At 30.9% G+C, this 20093-nt stretch overlaps 1 protein-coding gene across 1 annotated transcript in view; it reads right to left on the bottom strand.

Moving 5' to 3' along the window:
- Window positions 1-20093, bottom strand: part of Sf3a1 (splicing factor 3a subunit 1) — a 57538-nt gene that overhangs the window by 23481 nt on the left and 13964 nt on the right. The window contains exons 7-13 of the mRNA XM_043038809.3: window positions 19774-19836; window positions 19586-19676; window positions 15849-15920; window positions 15696-15772; window positions 13104-13187; window positions 12384-12531; window positions 8801-8899 (exon numbers count right to left, since the gene is read on the bottom strand). Coding sequence (XP_042894743.2) covers window positions 8801-8899; window positions 12384-12531; window positions 13104-13187; window positions 15696-15772; window positions 15849-15920; window positions 19586-19676; window positions 19774-19836 — 634 coding nt within the window. The remainder of the gene's footprint in view (window positions 1-8800; window positions 8900-12383; window positions 12532-13103; window positions 13188-15695; window positions 15773-15848; window positions 15921-19585; window positions 19677-19773; window positions 19837-20093) is intronic.

The raw sequence follows: 20093 nt of genomic DNA on the forward strand, positions 1-20093 counted from the left end.
AAATCTATTGTAGTACAATATTTTACAGAAAACTAACTAAGACTTACAAGCTTTATTTTCTTTAAAATATATCCATAAAATGTGAAGGGTGATTTTTAAAATTTTGTGAATATGCGTAATTTTCACTAAGCATAATTTTTAAATCGCATTTATACAATTCTAGATATACTATATATAAATCAAAATTATAAGAAAGGTGAAGTAAGTCTCAAAGATTATGTAAATCATGTATCACAATGTGTGATTTGTAAATTGAAATTGTATTGAATTGAAATGTGTGAAAGCCTCTCATGTTTTATCTTTCCAGAGAGAGAAAGGTTGAAAGAAACCCAGTTATAAGGTGGGCAGTGATTCTCTATCTCAGAATTTCTTGACTAAGAATGCGAAGCTTATTAATATGTAATTGTAAAAATTACTCTTACTAGCAATACCATAAAAATTAGAGGGGGATATTTTTTTCAAATAAAGAAGAAATTTTATTAAGAAAAAATCTATTAAAAGTCCTGCAACTATAAAAACTTTTTTCTTCTAAAAATTCAGGTATTTTTTCATGAAGCTACAATCAAATCTGTAATAAATATTACAGGGGTAAGTAGCTACATGAAATTTAAAAAAAATATACACATATTTTAGTAGGAAAAAATTTACGTAGGGAGCCAATATTCATTGATTTTGGTTATATTTCGAGTTTAGAAAATAATTTGTAATTAAAATTCACAAAAATGAAAAGAAATTTATGCATTTCTTTGATATGGCAAGCTAGATACAAAACTGACTCCTTTCAACTGTTTATTCATTGAATAAGTTACTGCAAACTTTCTAAAATAAATCAAGCAAATACATATTGCAATTTTTGATTTTTAAATTGCTTGAATATTAATTGCGATGTGTATTTTTTAAATCATCTAACTGCGAATTGCAATGTGTGACTTTTAAATTAGGTAAATAATGAGTAAGGATATTTGATTTTATGATAGCGAGAGTAAGCACTGTGAGGCACCAGAAAAAAAAATCTATGAGAGCAAATTACTGACAAAGGCACATTTTCTGTTTCCTTTCCATTTCAATGAAAAAACTGAGGAGTACTTTTTTAATTATTTCCTGACCAGTGATTGAAATCCAAGACTTTTCCAGAAATAGAAAATTTCCAGACTTTTACTAGTTTTTACGAATTTACCAGTTGTTTGCCACCATAGAAGTAAAAAGGCACAAAAAAACTGAAAAATGGGAAACTTTGGACCCAAAATGGTATTTTTGGAACAAGATTAACAATCAGAACAAATAAGATTTAATTGGAACAGTTGGTAGCTATGCTAGGGTAGTAAAGTATAATTGAAACTTTTAATGTATTTTAATAATGAACTAGATTTACGATTAGATTAGAAACATGCTTTTAAGTTTTTATCAATTAAGTTAAAATAATCTCAAATTTCAAACTCAAAATACCTACAATTATAAAAAGAAAGTAGGTTTTTATGTTATTTTCCTGGCTTCCCTAAATCATTAACACCAAAAACTATATATCGTCTGAGCTCTTTTAAAATATCTAGTTGTTAATAACCCAAAGTGTCAAACAAAAGAGCAAGGAAATAATTGTAAACTGCACTGCCCTCTATAAGATATTAGAGTTATTAAATGAATATTCCTTAAAAAAATTATATAGTGTGACCCTTGCTAGATCTCGGGGGGTTTAAAATAAGGGAAAAAGCTTAGTGCCAAATATTTTATTAGTACACAAATAGCACACGGACAAACAAACATAAATTTAATTAATTAAGAAAAGAGAAATAAAAGGAAGGTCCATTCAGTTCGATGTCTGAGCATCCACTGCCTTGTACATGGTGGCGCTGTTGTAGCTTAGTTATGCGGTTGCTACAGTCTCCCCCTCTGGCTCCGACAACGTCCCGGCGAGGAGACAGAAAGAGCAACACTTGGATGTGGATTTTGGGAAAGGGTATTAATTTGGGGTCTTTTTGGTCGACCTCGCTTACGAAGCGGATATATTGGCTGAGTGTCAGTATCAGGAGTTTGAACGTAAGGACTCAAGGAAGAGGTATGATAAGTTCCGACACAAACATTGGGTTCATTAGGAGTTGAAACTTCATAACTTGTTGGTGAACGTTGGGAAAGTATAATATAAGGAACGTCACGACGAGGTGCAAATTTAGCTGATTTTTGTTTAGCTTTGTTACTTACAGGGTGTGAAGCAACCCACACGCGATCACCAGGTGCATATTGAGAAACTTGTCTTTTTCTTTTATCGGCATATATTTTTCTTCGATCTTGCTTCTTTTCAATAAAATCCTTAATTTGTGTCGAATATTTCGAAAATCTTTTTAAGTATGGTGTAATTTCTGCAACAAAATTGTCATTGTGAATAACTGGTCTAAGGTCATGTTTTATGTCATCGAGAGTTCGTAGTTCTCTGCCGAACTGCAGAAATGCTGCAGTTTGTCCTGTAGTTTCGCACTTTGTAGTATTAAGCGCAAAACGTATCATCGGAAGTTTCTCTGACCACATGGCATGATCATCACCCACAAGAATAGAAAGTCTGGGTTTCAAATCTCGATTCTTGCGTTCAACTGGATTGGCTTGTGGATAATATACAGGAGTTAGTATTTGTGTAATGTCAAGTAAATAACAAAGTTGTTGGAGTACGGCACTTACGAACTGAGTTCCATTATCACTAATAAGTCTACGGGGAAGGCCATAGCGTAGAAAAACTTCTTCTAAAAGTGTCATGGCACATTCTCGAGCAGTGGCAGATTTGAGAGAAAATAGTTCAACCCATTTTGTAGTTGGGTCTTCGATAATGAAAATCTATTTTTTACCGTCAGCGGTTTCAGGCAAGGGACCGAAAAGATCGATCGACAATGTTTCGAATCTTTGGGAATAAATTGGAGTTCTTAGAAGACCGGCTGGTTTTTGGTTACTTGGTTTGTATCTATTGCAATCTTTACAGTTTTAACATAATCCGTGATGTACTTGCGCATTCCAGGAAAGTAATATCTGGTTGAAATTCTGTGAAATGTGCCCTCTGCACCATAGTGTCCTGCAGTTGGGGCATCATGATGTTCCTTTATCACTCTTTCTCGTTCGTGAATGGGGACGACTAACTGCGCTTCTTCTGAATCAGAATCTGGAGCGTAACGGTATAAGACACCTTGGTTCATGACATAACCTCTTTGAGTCCAATTTGCAAAATTTTCGTCTCTTGAACCACTTTCAAAGCTGTCTATTATTTTCTTCACATCTTCATCCTTCAACTGTTCTGCTCGAACATCACTGGCTCTTTTAGATGGTAAGTCCACGATGATTGTGCAGATTTCACAGGTCGCTTTTTCATGCACACAATTAGGACGGGAAAGCATATCCGCAATGACATTCGCTTTACCAGGGATGTATTCAACTTTTAAGTTGTAGGATTGTAGCTGTAATGCCCATCTTGCAAGACGACCTGTAGGGGATTTAAGGCTCAGAAGCCATTTCAAGGGTTGGTGATCAGATGCCACAGTAACTTCCGCTCCTTCGATATATCCTCTAAACTTTTCGAGTGCCCAGACCACAGCAAGTGCTTCCCTTTCAGTTGTGGAATAATTTCGTTCTGCTGGGGTTAGCAAACGGCTTGCATACTCTAACGGATGCTCATCTGGACCGTGTCCCTAAAGAAGAACAGCACCTAATGCATAATTGGATGCATCGGATCGTATGACAAAAGGTTGTGACTCATCAAGTTGCTTGAGAACTGGTGGAGAAATTAAACACTTCTTAAGGAATTCAAATGCAGACTGTTCCTCTTTACCCCACTTCCACGTGGTCCGCTTTTTGGTAAGATTGCTCTAAGGACAAGAAATCGCAGCAAATTGAGGAATGAATCTTCGATACCAGCTGCATGTTTGTAGGAAGGATTGAATCTGTTTAACATTCTTTGGTGGCGGGATACTAGCAATGGCCTCAACTTTGGCAGGGTCTACTTCGATACCGGAGTTGGTAATATAATGTCCGAGGTATTTGACTTTGGAACAAGAGAAATTGCACTTTTCTCGGTTAGCATACAAGTTGAATTGTTGAAGACGTTCAAACACTAAACGTAGATCTTCGAGATGATCTTCAAGTGTGGGTGACATTACTATGATATCATCTAAATAAGCAAGGGTGTTTACCTTTAAGCCATTTCGAAAAATGTCCATAAGCCTCTGAAATGTTGCAGGAGCATTCTTTAGACCAAAGGGCATTCTTTTGAATCGGAAAACCCCAAACTGGCATACAAAGGCAGTTTTATCTTTGTCTGGTTGATGCATGTTTATCTGATAGTAACCGGAACTCAAATCAATAGTTGACATGTATGATGTATGTTTGGCTTTATGGAGAAGGTCGTCCATACGAGGTAATGGGTATGGATCTGCTTTGGTGACCGCATTAAGCTTGCGGTAATCGATGCATAAACGGAATTCTCCATTTGGTTTTGGAATAAGAACTGCAGGTGAGGCATATGGAGAGTCACATTCCTCGATAACTCCTGTAGCAAGGAGTTTTTCAATTTCTTTTCGTAAGATTTCTTTTCTGGCAGGAGAGAGTCTATAGGGTGCCGATGCAACTGGAGCTGTATTCCCTGTTTCGATTCGGTGTTCGATATATGGTGTAGCATCTCCCCCTGGACGGAAGATATGCTCGTAGTCATTCAATAAAGCATTGAGTCGTCTTCTCTGGTTAGAGTTAAGATTTTTCCCTTCATGTGGTTGAAGAAAAGTAGAATTCTTTGCCTTACTGGTCTCAACAGAATCGGCAAACTGTTCTGTAACCTCTCGTTGGAGTGGAAAACTTTCTGCTGGTGTAGCGTTATTCGTAACTTCAGAGAAAAGGTCTTCAGCTTCTGGCTGGCTTTTGCAGAGATTCGCTGGGGTAGCGTCGTCCACAATTCCAGATAGATGATTTTTGACTTCCGGTTGAAGTACATCAGGATTTTCTGAAATATCGAGTTTCACAAATGGGAAAGTTTTATATGGCCTATTACTGAAGTACCACGAGTGTTCTTTGAGATTTAGAACGATTCCTGCTCTTTCTATAAAGTCAATTCCAAGCAGAGTATTATTTCTTTGGGCCTCCGGAATGGCGAAAATTGGCATTGAAAATCTTCTTCTTTCCAGATAGATATTTACATAGGTTTTGAAAACTTCCTTTTTTGGCTGGCTACCGTCGGCCAGAGTCATGGTAAGGTTTGACTTTTCGAAACGAGTCCCTTGTTCTCTAAGGAGGTGATAGAGGCTTTCACCAGCTATGGTATGAGTTGCAGCAGTATCTGCGTATGCTGTTCCCCACATTCCATTGATGTTTACTTCGAGGATTGCCATCTGGCTGGATGTTGACAGACTGTTCAGCTGAATGCTATGGAAACGAGTTGAAATCTTCTTTTCAGTTTTAGGACAATTTGGACAGTTCGACTTGATAAATCCTGGCGTGCCACAATTATAGCAGTAAACAGAGGAGTGTTCTTCTTGCTTGGGCTTCTCGAATTTTCTGACCAAGACCTCTTTCTTCGCAGAGTTGAATCTGGGATAGTCTTCTCTTGCTTTTGTGAATGGTCTCTTAGTGGTAACCACTGGTCCTTCTCTTTTTGTTTTATGACGAAGATTGTCGTATGCGTCTAATTTTTCAACAAGTTCAATTGGCGAGATGATTTCACTCCAATCATCCAAAAAATGTTCCTTGAAGTCTGGTGGACATTTCTTTTTTATCTGATCAGTTATTATGAGTTCTTTTAGCTTTTCAAATGTATTAACATTAACCTCCTTAATCCAATTTTCGAAATAGCTTCGAAGTTCAAAATAAAAATCATTCCATGTGCAATCAGGGTTTTTCTTATGAGTTGCAAATGACTGTCGAAAACGCTCGGCACTTAACTTGAATCTTTTCAGTAAGATATCTTTTATAAAGTTGTAATCTTGAGCTTTTTCATCTGGTTCTCGAGCGATGATCTTTGCAACGTCACTGGGCAGGACTCCTACCAAATATGCAACCCACTGATTTTCTGGAACTTTTAGAAACTTTAGTTGCCTTTCAAAGAGATTGAGAAACAATGACATGTCATCCTCTTTTGCATTAAAGTTGGGGATCAACTTTTTCAATTCAAGTTTCGGTGAATCGGCGTTCAGAACGGGTGATGCCGGTGAAAGTGAAGACAACTTTTGGGCTTCGAGTTGTAGCTTAAGAGTTTCAAGTTCATGAGCTCTTGCTTTTTCTATTCTCTCATCTTCAATTTCTTTTTCTTTGGCGATTCGCTCCTGCTCCATTTCCCTTTGTTTAGAGATTTGAGCTTGCTCATTTGCCTTTTGTGTAGCGATATCTTGCAATTCAGATGCCTTTTCAAAGGAAATTCTCTCTTCTATTAAAGTGGTTAATAAATTTTTTGTTAACTCTTCGTCGTATCCCTCAGACTCGACAATTAAGTCCTTTAGTTGGATGACTTTTAGATTTTCACCTACGTTCAAACCCAATTCTTGTGCCAATCGTCGTAAGTCTTCCTTTCGACCTTTCGCAAGGTAAGCCATTTTGTAGAGTAGTTCAAAATTTTCGTAATAGTTGTAATGTCTATTAAAGTTTCATATTCTAAATAACAGTTTGTAAAAGTTCGTGTTTTTATAGTGTCCTATAAATCCTAATATAAGTACCACTTATTTATTCTAAAATAGGTTAAAATACCTCAAATTAAATTTACCTTCACTTCCAATTTGATATATGAAATTTAAATATGAAAACATGTAATAAATTCACATTGTCTGAAGAGTTTTAAAATTGCAAAAATGTTTAAAAAATATTGTATTTACCACATAAAATACTACCACATAAAATATTCAATGATAGAAATAAAATTATATTTACTTAGAACGATGAATTAAAATTCTATGATGGAATATTATTTTTAACTGTTGTAACAAATCAACCTTCACTTTTATGCACGAATACTGATTCAAGATAATTTATTATAAAATTTTTCATTCTTAAACACAGAAAACACTACTATACAAAATAAAACCAAAATAAAAGTTCTAATAATCTTCTTTAAAAGCTAAACAAGATTGCAAAATAATAAATCTCTATTCTGGAGATTAAAAAAAAAAAAAATCATTAAAAGAAGCAATGGAGAACATGACTTGAAAACCAAATTATAATACTTCTACAGTTTCATAAAATTTATAACTTTTAAAACATACTACACTTACTTATTTTGTAAAAATTAAACAGTGTGTAAATATGTAAAATATCTTTGCTCAAAAAATATAAAGTTCAATTTAATAGATGACACTAAATGTTTACATCATAACACGTATCTTTTTTCTTATAATTATTAAATATAAGCACAAAAAAAATAAAGAACTGATTTTTTCTTTTAATACTTTTGAGGAATCAAAATATCCAATTTATTTCAATAAATGTTACGAGAGCTTAGTATTAATGACATCTTAAACCACCAAATAAAATAAAATAAAATACTCATTTTATAAACGTTCTATTGGGATAACATTTTTTCAAAACACATAAATAAGCTATTCTCATTTATCCATGAATTAAATAGTATTTTTAATCCACAACTTCCTGGTTGGAATGAATTACTAATATACTTTTTAAGAATGATTGCGTAGGCGATTGAAAGTGAAACTTTCTAACTTTACGTCGCCATCTTTAATAAACATTCAATAAATATATAAATGTTTTATGAAACTAAATATTTGCTTTTATCACTTTCATGAAACAAAATAAATCAGTTGTTACCTAACTTAACTAAAATTATAGAATTCGGGGTGAATTCTGAAATACTTTTATACATTTTATGATTAAAATAATGAACTTATATTCAGAAATACGTAAACAAATCTCAATCGTGCAAAAGCAACTGTGCAATAACAACAAAATAAAGCTCGGATGAGCTTTCGCAATTTTTCTTCAAAGTAATACACATATTATAGAGCTTTGGATAAGCTCTTTAGAAAGTACTAAATATATATAATTCAAATAAGACATTAGTTTTTGATAATCATCAACATAAGTTTCCCTTACGATAACACTGTATAAACACTCTTTTATGAAGAAAAATTCAATGCTTAAATATTTAGAATGCAGTTTCTAAGCTTTTGCACAATTTATACACTTTAAAACATAACACTAATATTATCATTAAGTTTCAATAGTTTGTAAATATTTAACTGAATATTTTACTGTAAAAAGTATACTTATCAACGGATGCGGGACTCCGTACAGTATCTTTATGAAAACCAGTACCACTGGTACACATCAAATCGTATGATTTCTTGCAGGAAAAGGATTTTCCAAAAACAATGATGAACGGGAAAGGGTTTCCCTGGTTTTCTACCTGAAAAATTATTGAGCAGACGCTCAGACTATTTCGAACAGAAGACGTTGGGCGCCAGTGTGACCCTTGCTAGATCTCGGGGGGTTTAAAATAAGGGAAAAAGCTTAGTGCCAAATATTTTATTAGTACACAAATAGCACACGGACAAACATAAATTTAATTAAGAAAAGAGAAATAAAAGGAAGGTCCATTCAGTTCGATGTCTGAGCATCCACTGCCTTGTACATGGTGGCGCTGTTGTAGCTTAGTTATGCGGTTGCTACAGTAGAAGATTTTTATTTAAAAAAAAATTCCTTTCAATTTTCTATTTTCTGAGAATTACCCAAGAGGATACCTCATCAAAAAATAAATCATAATAAAAATGGAATATATATATAGTATGCACATATTTTAATAAATAATAATTTTAATACATAAAATAAATGTTCATACCAATTCTCATGTGTTCTTGCATTTTATCAGCTGGAATTTTCTCACCAGTGATTGGAGATATTAGGAATTGTTCAGTCACAGGCTGGTTTGGACGCACACCTAAAAGCATTAATAGAAAAGAAAATTTGCAGAATTATTATTTCAAAGGAAAGAAAAAGATGATGTGCTACATAAATGTAAATAATGAGCCCTGTACCCTAATCATCAATATTCTCTAATATCCAAAGATAAATATGTACTTTTATACTTTTTGCTTTAACATCAGATTAAGTTAGATCTATTTGAAACGAGTCTTTAAAAAAATAAATAAATAAAAGTCGAAACTAGCATAAATCACTTGATTTTATTTCTGTTTAACAATTTAAATTTTTTTTAATTGAAAAAAAAATAACATTTCAATAAAGAGAACGTTTTTAAAATAAACTAAAAAAATAATAACTAAAAGTGGATGAAAATATTGGAAACTTTTAAATTACATAGAGCTAAAGGAAAATTATAAACATATTTTAATTAGATCCATCTAGTTTCATGTTTCCTTAAATTCAAATGCTTTTAAAACTTATTAAATAAACATTATCCTAGTTCTGTCCAGAGTAATTTACAATAATTTTATATCAGTAATAATTTACTCTTTATCGGATATCTAGTTGAGAAATTATCTCCCGTTTTTCAAATCCACAAAAGTTTTGAGCTAAAACAAAAATAACTATGATCTTATTTTTCATTGGTTAATTTGCAGTAATTAAAACATCTCCCCCACTCTAGTACGAAATATTAACTTTTTTATCCATGATATTGTTTTTAAATAATAGTAAGCATTAATAATGTGTTTTATTAAATGCTTTGGTTAATAAATGTGAAAAATCTGGTTTAAACTAAATCAGTTTTTTTTTTAAATCATGATTTTTGTCAATTTCAGAGACTATGTTTAAAGAGTCGTAATTTCAGAATTAAGAATGTCATGATTACTAAGCACCCAGAAGCAGAATATTTTCAAATGTTCTGCAACAGGACTTATTAATATATACAAATGTTCTGCAAGGATTTCACAGCGAAAAAAAGTTAGCTTTACATTAAAATACCGTATTTTTCGGCGAAAGCGCCGCTTCGTCAGAAGCGCCGCACCTCGATAAAAATGAATTTTTTAAAAAAAAAGTTATAGAAAGCGCCGCAATGGCGCTGAACCGCGTATATCAGCATCCTTTCAGAAGAGACCTTTAAATTACCATTTAGAATATCTGTATAATAAAAAATTACATTTTTTTATGCATTTCACAAAATAAAGTTTTAATTTCTAAATTATAATAAAAAATTTCTTTTTCAGCAAAAAAAAAGCAACAAAAAAAGTTTTCTCTTTCAGCAAAAAAAAAGAAAAGAAAACAACAAAACTATATAAAATAAAGTTGTTCTTACTAGTTGGCACCGCGCCAAAAAACAGAAGAACAGCAAAAAAATATTTATGTGTTCAGTAGCTGAATTAAGGCTGAACTGATTACAGGAATCCGTAAAACAATGCAATAAGAAAAATAAAATAAAAATTTATTAAAAGGAAGATTTTAAAATTTATTACCGTTAACAATTTGAGGAAAAATTAATACATAATAACGAAACAGCTAACAATAACGAAATAACTAATAATAGCAAGAATAAGAAATAACTAAACAGGCCCCAAAAAAAATTCTGAAGAAATTAGCGAACGGGAAATAAGTTTCACTTTCACAATCTTTGAGGGTGGAATTTTAGTGGGTAGAATGCCCCTCCTTCAATGGAAATAACCCAATGTGACTCAATATTTAAAAGGGGTTGGAGAAAAGAACAGGGTATGGGACCCCTAATCCAGCATTCCAAAATTTGGCACTTAATCTGATCTAATCTTTTTTTTAAATTTTTTTTAAAGAAATTTATATTGATAAGACAAAAAAAATCAGCTATATTCTTTTTATTTGGAATTTTATTCTGTTGAAGTAACTTACTTTATTTTATCTTTTAAAAATAAAAAAGCATGAAAAAAAAATTATAAATCTGTGTCAAAAGAAACATCTGTTTCTTAAGCAGTTTAAAATAAAGTGAGAAGTAAAAACACTTGCATTTCCAATGAACAAAATAAAGAAATGGAAGTTGGAAAAAACTGATCAATCAATCTTGACAGCTGTGCTTGTGCTTTACCCCCCAAATTTCCCTCTTCTGTTTGACCATAAATTGGCCACACCCAGTTGACATTGAAACTACCACGTGGACAACAAAATGAATTCTATCCCTTTTGCGGTTTTTTATTCGATTCATAAATTTTTTTTTATTTTGCCGCTTTTTATTTTTTCTTGTTAATTGTTGCTTGCTTGTTTTTTTTTTATCGTTATTAGTTTTCAGCTTGTTTTTTGTTGTTATTCATTGTTAGTTTCTTAGCATTAATTGCTAAAATTTTTTTTTTTTTTTTTTGTAGTTCCCTGTTAGCTTTTTTTTTTCTTCTTGCGAGGTAAGCGTCTTTTGTTAAAACAAAATGTTATCTAAAAGAAAAAACGAGAACTATGATCTCGCTCCAAAGAAGAAACGATTATTTCTTCTTCATAGGATTCTGATTATTTCTTCTTGATTATATTATATAGATTATTATTTTGATTAGTAAAATTTCTCTTAAGATGGGCCAGTTTTAAATTCACCCCATCATAATCAACGATCGAAACTTGACTAAATTTATTGGTTTTACTGAAATTAACAGTGGAATACAATTATAGTAAAATTTGGGGGCCATATTGGAATTTCCGAAAGAGATCCGAAGTTCGGCATTTCGTCAGTCCCGTGAGTGTCGGATTTAGGGTCCTATACTTCCTTTTCTGTTCGCTCAAATTACAATTGCCAAGGCGCTAAATAGATTTCTAGCTTGCGATTTTTCCTTAAGCTGGGGGTGGATACAAGATGCATACCTTTTAAATTTTCTCCTTATGCAATGTTTTTTTTAAATTATTATTTCGTTTATTTATTTTCTTACAGGCTGCTGCCAAAAAGTTTGCTAAGAATTGGCTATGTTCTGCAGCAGATCGCGATATGGGCGAATATTTCGTCGACTTCGTTATTAATTTTTTTAAATAGTCTTTCTCTCAGAAAATTATTCCATCTTAAATAACTTTCCTTCACAAATTTTTTTGCTACTAAAAAATATTTCGTCGGAAGCGCCGCATGTAGGAAAAAAACAACTTTTTTTTCGATAGCGCCGCGGCTCTTCCGCCGAAAAATACATATTTTCATTTATTAAAATACAGGATCATACACAGATACTGTACATTATTTTTAAACCAAGGCAAACATTCTTGATTTGTTACTTTTTCAATCACTTTTGAGGTGAAAAATTTTGTTAATGACGATGAATTATTAATAAATTATTATCGCAGGAATATGCTGTCACTTATTCAAGATTGCAAGATACAAATTGTTCTGCAGGACCTCGTTTGTTCTGCGACATACGTCACAGTTTTAGGCACTTTCTGCTTCTGGGACTAAGCATTCAGAATTAAAAAGAAAAATGACATCACTTAAAGGCTAATATATTAACTCTTATCATTAATTCCATAAAACATCACTGTTTTACCTTTAGGGTTGTAATCCTTCCTGATGACCACCTGATCAGGTTGTGGAGGGAGAGGAGGTAGCATGGGAGTCGCATCTTCACTGGGTAATGGAGGAGGGCTTGCCCGATCAGTTTCTTCGTCTGAAGAGGAAGAACTGTCATCAGCAACCTGCAAAATAATATCAATTCAGCACAACTACATGCAAAGAAATTTAAAATGACAAAATATGATAATCTAAATTTGAATATTTAAATCCTTTACCTTTTCAGATTTTTGAAAAGTTTACTAAATCCACATCTTTTTATACACTTATGTTGAGAGCTTTTTAAACCCAATATCCTTAATGCATTGAACTTCAAATGAGCAAAATGTTAATTTTTTAATTTATTACTTCTTACATAATTTACAGAACCTCAAAATTCCTCTTGTTTCAGTTCTCTTAGATTTTTGATTTCCAGAGTAACCAATAATGGTATGTTTCGAAGATATGATTTTTTGTTTGATTATTTAGAACAAAATGCGTAATACTGCGTAGTTTTTTTCTTCTTTAAGTTGACTGATTGAGACTGATCAGGAAATCAAAAAAAAAAAAAAAAAAAAAAAAAATAACCTCACCAGAAAAATTAAAAAAGAGAACTGAAAACTCTGAATAATGTAATTTGTAGTCTAAAAAATTATATATATATTTTTCAACATTTCAATTATAAATATGAATTTAATGATGTTTAAAAAGATTTTACCTTATCCTTGCTAACTTTTTCTCTTCCTGGTTCTTTGTCACTTCCATCATCATCTGATTCTACTTCCATCTCCACATCTTCCACCTGTAACATCAATAGAAGATAAAACTAATCATCCTTTATTCAGATAGAATAAAAACAACACAGTTTTAAAATCTGAAACAAAATATTTCTAAAAATTAAAGTAACTTTGTATCAAACAGAAAATTTTAAATTAAGATAATATATAGCAGTGACAAAAACTTTCACATTCGCTGACAGTTCCAAAAGTGATAATTTTATCTTAAATCTTAACAGAGTGTCAAGAAGACTATGGTTGAAGAAAAATTACCTTAAACACATTTAAAAAATCAAATCTGTAAATTCCAGATACCAACCTACCATTTTTTTAAAAAATTAAATTGATAATATAATATTGAATAATTTTATCACATAATAATTTAAAAGAATTTTACGTGTCTGCATTCCCCAGAGCATTGATTCCTTTAAAATAAAAACCTTTCATGTCTTTTTTATGGCAAAAGAATTTGTTATTATATTTGTAGTTTATTATTAATTATACTTTATTTCTGGCAAAATAGCTTGCAAAACACTCTATTTCAAGATTCTCAGACCCCATTTATAAATTATGACACCAAAGAATCTATTATAGAATCATTGAATTTTTAGAAGGGCGGATAATTTTTTTTTTCATTTTTAATTCATTATATTCAATATAAGATGAAATTGATTTTAATAACTAAGCGAATTATCAAGTATCGTAATTAACAGAATTTTTCCAAATATAAATGTTCGGTTTTCTTCTTTTTAGAATTCAGATATCTGCTTCACTCCTCTTCTGATAAAACACTTGTCAGCAATATTATAAGCTAAAAGTATTTATTTGTTCCGATTAATATGCATTGTTATTTTATAACTTCTTTTAAACTGAGATTTCTTTTCAAAACAGTTCTAGAGATCAAAGTTTTTATTTATCTATTTTTTTCAAGAGTGTGTTTGAAAATTTTTCTTTTTGAGAGCTAAGTTGATAACTAACTAATTATCATTTTCACTTTTTTTCAATTGTTTACATTACAGTTTTTTTTTTTAATATCCAGATCCATTTGTTCAATTATTTTGTTTCTGATAATTTTAAGTAGAGGTTTAATTTTAAGTAGAGAGTGTTTACTACCAAAACTACATGCTTTGACTTCATTTAAATCTATTCTCCTCTGTGTGGACATTGATGATTTTTTAAGTAAAGCTGGTCAATTTTTTATTACTATTTCATATTACTGTTTTAAAATTAGTAATCAGTTCCATTAAAAAAAAGCATAACATAGGGGAATGACCGAAAATTACATAAAATGAGGATGGAATTCTAACTAGCTCAAAAGTGATTTTGGTATAAGCCGCCAAAAAATAGTCTATATTCAAAGTTGAGTAAAAAAATTACTCAAATTTGAAATCCCCCTGTTGCAATTTAAATTTGAGTCATTTTTTGACACAGATTTTGCAATAATGTAATCATCTGAAAATAAATGTGAAAAGGCTATCAACTATCAAAAAAAATTTATAGAAAAACAACAAGGATTAACCACAAAATATCGCTAATCTAGAGCATCAAATTGAGATAACTAAGTTGATACTCCTGCATTATAATAACAACGTAATGATACAGAAAAAAAGTAGAAAGAGTCAAGAAAACTATCAGTCAATGACTTATTTATAATTACAACTGTAGAATTGGATGTGCTAAATGAATCGAAAAAATTGTTAACATATAATCACTTTTTAAATCTATTATTCATATATACATGTGTTGTAATAATATTGTACTAATTAAAAACTCCTGTGGAAATGTCTGGGGGAAAAAAATTAAAAATAAAGCAAAATTAGATTAACAAAGAAATCGAGTGTCAAAAAATGCTAACTTAAATTTGAAATTTGCATGTTACAACATTGTGTTACAAATATCACAATTACTTGAAAATCCATGTGGAAAGGGCTGAAGAAATTATAAATAATTGTGAAGAAAACTATTACTCAACGACTTGAAAAGCTAATAATATCATCAGGAAACAAACGTAATAAAAAGTGATTAGTCTAATTCAAAATTAGTACATCATTATAGAGTCGTATTAAAAAATAGGAGCTTTTGCTTTGAAATATAATAATCAACTTTCTTTCACACTTTTTCCTTTTAAGAGAAAGTAATACATAACCGTCGTTGAACAGCCGACCTAATCCAGAAGACAAGCGAACTCCCAGATCAAGCATGGGGGGAAATTTGCCTTCACAAAATCTCCCATGGTTAGCGTGGCAACTAGGGGACTTAAACCCTTGATCTGTCGTCAACTGAGGATATTTTACGTCAGCACTGTGGTCCGTAGAAGCCAGATGCGGAATTCTTATCGACCAGTCATTCCTGGATTCAATCCCAGTACCCCTCGCCGGAAGGCAAACACTCTATTCCTTAATTTTTGTGAAGCAAAATCAAGCACCTTTAAGGTGAGCACGAACCTTATGTATGCAAAATAAATAATAATAATAAAAAAAGAAATATGATTCATATCAATCCTGCTTAAAGTGATAAAATATTAATATATTTACCCCATGTTCATCCAATCGTTGTTGTTGTAACACTCGACTTCCAACTTCATCAGGAGTAGTAGGAGGAGGAAATAATCCTAAAACAACATTTATCAGATTCAGAACAACATTCAAAACATGCATACGGAAAAGTATTCATTGACACGAACCTACCTTGTTCGTTAGGTTGATAATCCACAGTTTCCACCACAACAAAATCATGCCAATCAATTTGTGCATATTGTACTAAAAAGATAATACACAATTAGTATTCCATGCAGCTATTTTATGAAAAAATAAATAAATAAATAGTATCCAAAATTAAAAAAAAACTTGAATTTCAGAATACCAAGTTAATATTTATAAGATCTCAGAAAAATGTGACTGAATTCTGTTGTTTTGAAGGAAAAGAAATTTTACACACACGTAAGTATCTTCGGATTAGTTGATCTCTACATCAAAGTGTCACTTTTTTATTTTTTACTTTATTCAGAAATTGGAGGAGGAAAATGAAATTGGATGTATATAATAAAAAACTTGGGAGAAAAAAAAAGGCAGCTGATTATGTGAATAAATAAAAACAAATCGCCTACAGAAGGCAGTCAGAAATAGAAAATCTTATCATTTAAATATAATAAAATCAAAAATTTTCTTTTTATTGAACCATATCAGTATTTGGGTTTCTTTGAAGAAATTCATAATCATACAATCATTGACAAAAATAAATGGATAAAATTAAAGGAAAATATTCATAATTTGGTCTTCATTACATTTAGAGAATCAAACAAACGCTTGAAATTTAAACAAAGGATGCAGGAACCTTCTCTTTGTGATATTTCTCACCATTATAAATTCTGACTCCCCCCTCCTTTTTTTTGAAAATCAGAGTGGACATTGATGGAAATTTTTTAATAGACACTTTTTAATTAATTGGTATAGCCCTCTACTTATTCAAAAAGATAATTTACCTCTCATTAGTAAAAGTTATATGATTCTACATCAATCTAACAACAATGATGAATGAAATTCAAATTTTCATCATGATATAGTAATGTAGCGCAATTTAGCATATGTCCAAAAATTACCTATGGGAGATCTTTAAATCAATCAAAAATAAATAAAAAAAAGGAATAAATCTATTACAAAAGAAAATATTAATTCTAAACATATGACATCAATATCATTGCCTAATTTTTTCAATTAAATTAATAAAGAAGTCAAAGTAAAAGCAAACCCAAGCTTTATTTCATTTTTCTTAAATTAAAAATGATTTAAGATTTATTGGTTTAAAAATAATAATACTGTAACAAATTATTTTACATACATGCATTAAAAATTAAAAGGAAAAAAAAACGGAAGTGGAAAACAAACCAAAGAAATATTCACTTTAGAAAAAAAAAAATTATTATTTGTTTAAAAAAAACACATCATTAGACCCTTTTTTATTTACTTATTTAAAATAATAAAAAGTAGTATTAACTAATGGTCAAATTCCGTACTTAATAAATGTAAAAATATTTTTACTTATTTATTATTATTTTCATTTTTGAAAATAAAATCGACTAAAGATTTATTTGTTTAAAAATGATACTGACTATCTAACAAATTATAAAACAAACAAGTATTGAAAGAATTTTAATTAAAATTTTAAAAAAATACTTTAAGTACTAATGTTAAATTATTAAAAACCTCAAAACATTACTAAACTTTTTATTTAATTTTAAAAAAAATTGTTTTAACTAATAGCCAAATTTTTTTAAAACTTTGTTTTCATTTTCTCAAAAATAAAAGCAAATTAAATAAAGGTAAGCTTTGTTTTAGATTTTTTATAATTAAAAACGACTGAGCATTTATTGGTTGAACGACAATCAAATTATTATAATTAACTACATTCAATAAATTTTAAAAAACTAACTTTTTATAATAAAGTTAAATACAAAATACCCCTATTAAATTGTACCGCTTAAAATAAAAAACAATAATTGAAAAAACACAATGATTTGATCGATTGAGTTCAGAACGAAAATTTAAGATAACAGCCATTGTGCAGCAATCGCAAAGTAACAGTAGGTCTACTAAAAGTAATTGACAAGAATCGTTATGAAATAATGCAGATTGAAACGATCGCTGCAAAAGTCTCACTGAAAATAATTTACAAGAAACCAGACAATTATTTCTGACGAAATAAAATGCACAACGATCGCAAAATGACTTAAGTCCCATTGAAAATAATCTTCAAAAAACGCAAAATACCAAAGACAAAAATGGACATAAAGAAACCATGCATTGAGTTCTATATTACAACGATGATCCTCGCAGGAAACCGGGAGTTCTGATTCAATTCGCTCTTCGTCATTCAACATCACGAAACTAACATCATCTTAATAGCAAAACACTATCTAGATCTCTGCAGCTAGAAGAAATCAAAATAGTCTTCGTTAGTGTGGTAACAGCGTTAGCCTGGTCAAGGATCCTTGCGTATTAAATTGTTAAACCGCAACTGTAATCTTATTCCAGCGGCTTAAATCAGATTATGATGCATCGGCTAAAACGAAAGTCACTACATTGGCCTACTGATATATGCATTAAATCGATATTTCGCGATACATCGATTCATCGCCCAGTCTTAACTATGCTCCAATCAAAAAAAAGTTTTGTACAAATATAAAAGGTATACATATTAGAAAATAGGTACCTAAATAAAAGTTGGATTACAACAAAATATGAATGTTAGTAGAAGGAAAAAACAATTAAAAGTAACAAAACTGCCCCTCAGAGAGAAAATATAACAAGTACTTTATTAAATCCAATGGAAATTTAAATTTTTGGCTCTTAGGACATAAATGATTGTAATAAAAGTTTGATTTCTTTTGTTAATGTTCTGAAAAGTAACGTTCATTTTTGCGAAAAAACTTTGCCAAGAGTAAAAAAAGTCTCCTAATAGTCGCCTTTTCCTGAAAATAGTTGCTTTTTTTAGCCTTTTCAGGCAAAAAACAGGGTTGCCACTAAAATCTGGAAAAAAAACTTCCCGTGTTTTCCCTGTACATATTATACACAATATATTAAGAGGAAGCAACAATTACTGTGCTCTCGTGTGAGCTTTATGGGGCTAACTATATTTATTAGTTTTTATCGCTGGAAAAACAGTTGAACATACTTAAATAATGCCATAGTAAATTAAATAGTTTATTATAGTAAATGAAATAGTTATAGATTACGCTTTGAGTGGTCAGCATTATTTAAAAGATGAAAATAAGAAACAAAATTCCCTGTATTTTCCCAGTTTGCAAAGAAAAAATCAAAATTCTCTGCATTTTCCCTCTTATTTTAGGTGATTTTTAAATTCCCTGTATTTTCCAGGTTTTCCCTGTGGAGTGGCAACCCTGAAAAAAGTCGCCATAGTCGCCTAAAGCTGAAAATAGTAGCAAATAGTTGCATTTTAGTAGCCTGTGGCGACCCTGTATTGGGACCATATATTGGTGGTCAGAAATTTGAGTTTGTCAAACGAAAGTTATGTTCATTCAGAGAAAGTATGTTCAGTGTCCGATTTCGTAACTTAAAATATCACTTACGTGAGGTTGCCCCGTCAAACCGTTGAGTTCCAGTGCGTGCAAATCCAATCATTAGATTAAAAGTTATTCGGGATGGTTTTTATAGTGCGCTGTATTTAATAAAATTAAAAAAATTGTCGGCTACATCATAATATAAAGAAAAAAATAGGTTTATTGATGACAGATTTTAGTGGAAAAAAAATGAATTACAGATTTTACTATGTACCAGCTGTCGTATCAAATATCAGTTTTTGAAAAATCAGGACATGATAAAATATATAACTGCTCGTAAAATGCATTTTTCAATTACTCCAACTCAAGCCTGCCAATTAAACATAATTCAAAAGAGAAAAAAATTACCCCTCTCTCTTTCAGCTTCTTCTTCCTCACGCCTTTTGATAGCTTCTTGTTGACGTGTATATTCTACTCTGTATCGTACTTGATCCAAAACCTATAACACACAAACATACTCAATTTCACAATCAAAGAAAAACTGAAAAATTATATTTGATAGAAAATTTACACTTTAATGAAAATTTTTGACTTACAGCTTTAGGAGTTTCAGATTCTTTCCTTAGTTTATTCATCAGATCTTTAGGTGGAATTAATATCTTAAATATGCAAATATAACTAATTAAATTTGAAACATACAACTATGTATAGTACAATCAATATTATAAAAAATAAATAACATCAAACGTACATCAGTTGCTAAGTACAGTGGCTGCTGCTCATTTCTGATATTATAAAGAGGCTAATTTTATAACCCTGTATATCTACACTTAGGGAAGAATTAGTTTGAAAGCTAAATTTCGCAAACATAATAAAAGCTGAATCGCTTCATTTATATATATATTTTTTACATTTG

The sequence above is a fragment of the Parasteatoda tepidariorum genome, chromosome 10, assembly GCF_982258835.1.
Source record: "Parasteatoda tepidariorum strain Cologne lab strain chromosome 10, Ptep-v5.0, whole genome shotgun sequence".
NCBI lineage: Eukaryota > Metazoa > Arthropoda > Arachnida > Araneae > Theridiidae > Parasteatoda > Parasteatoda tepidariorum.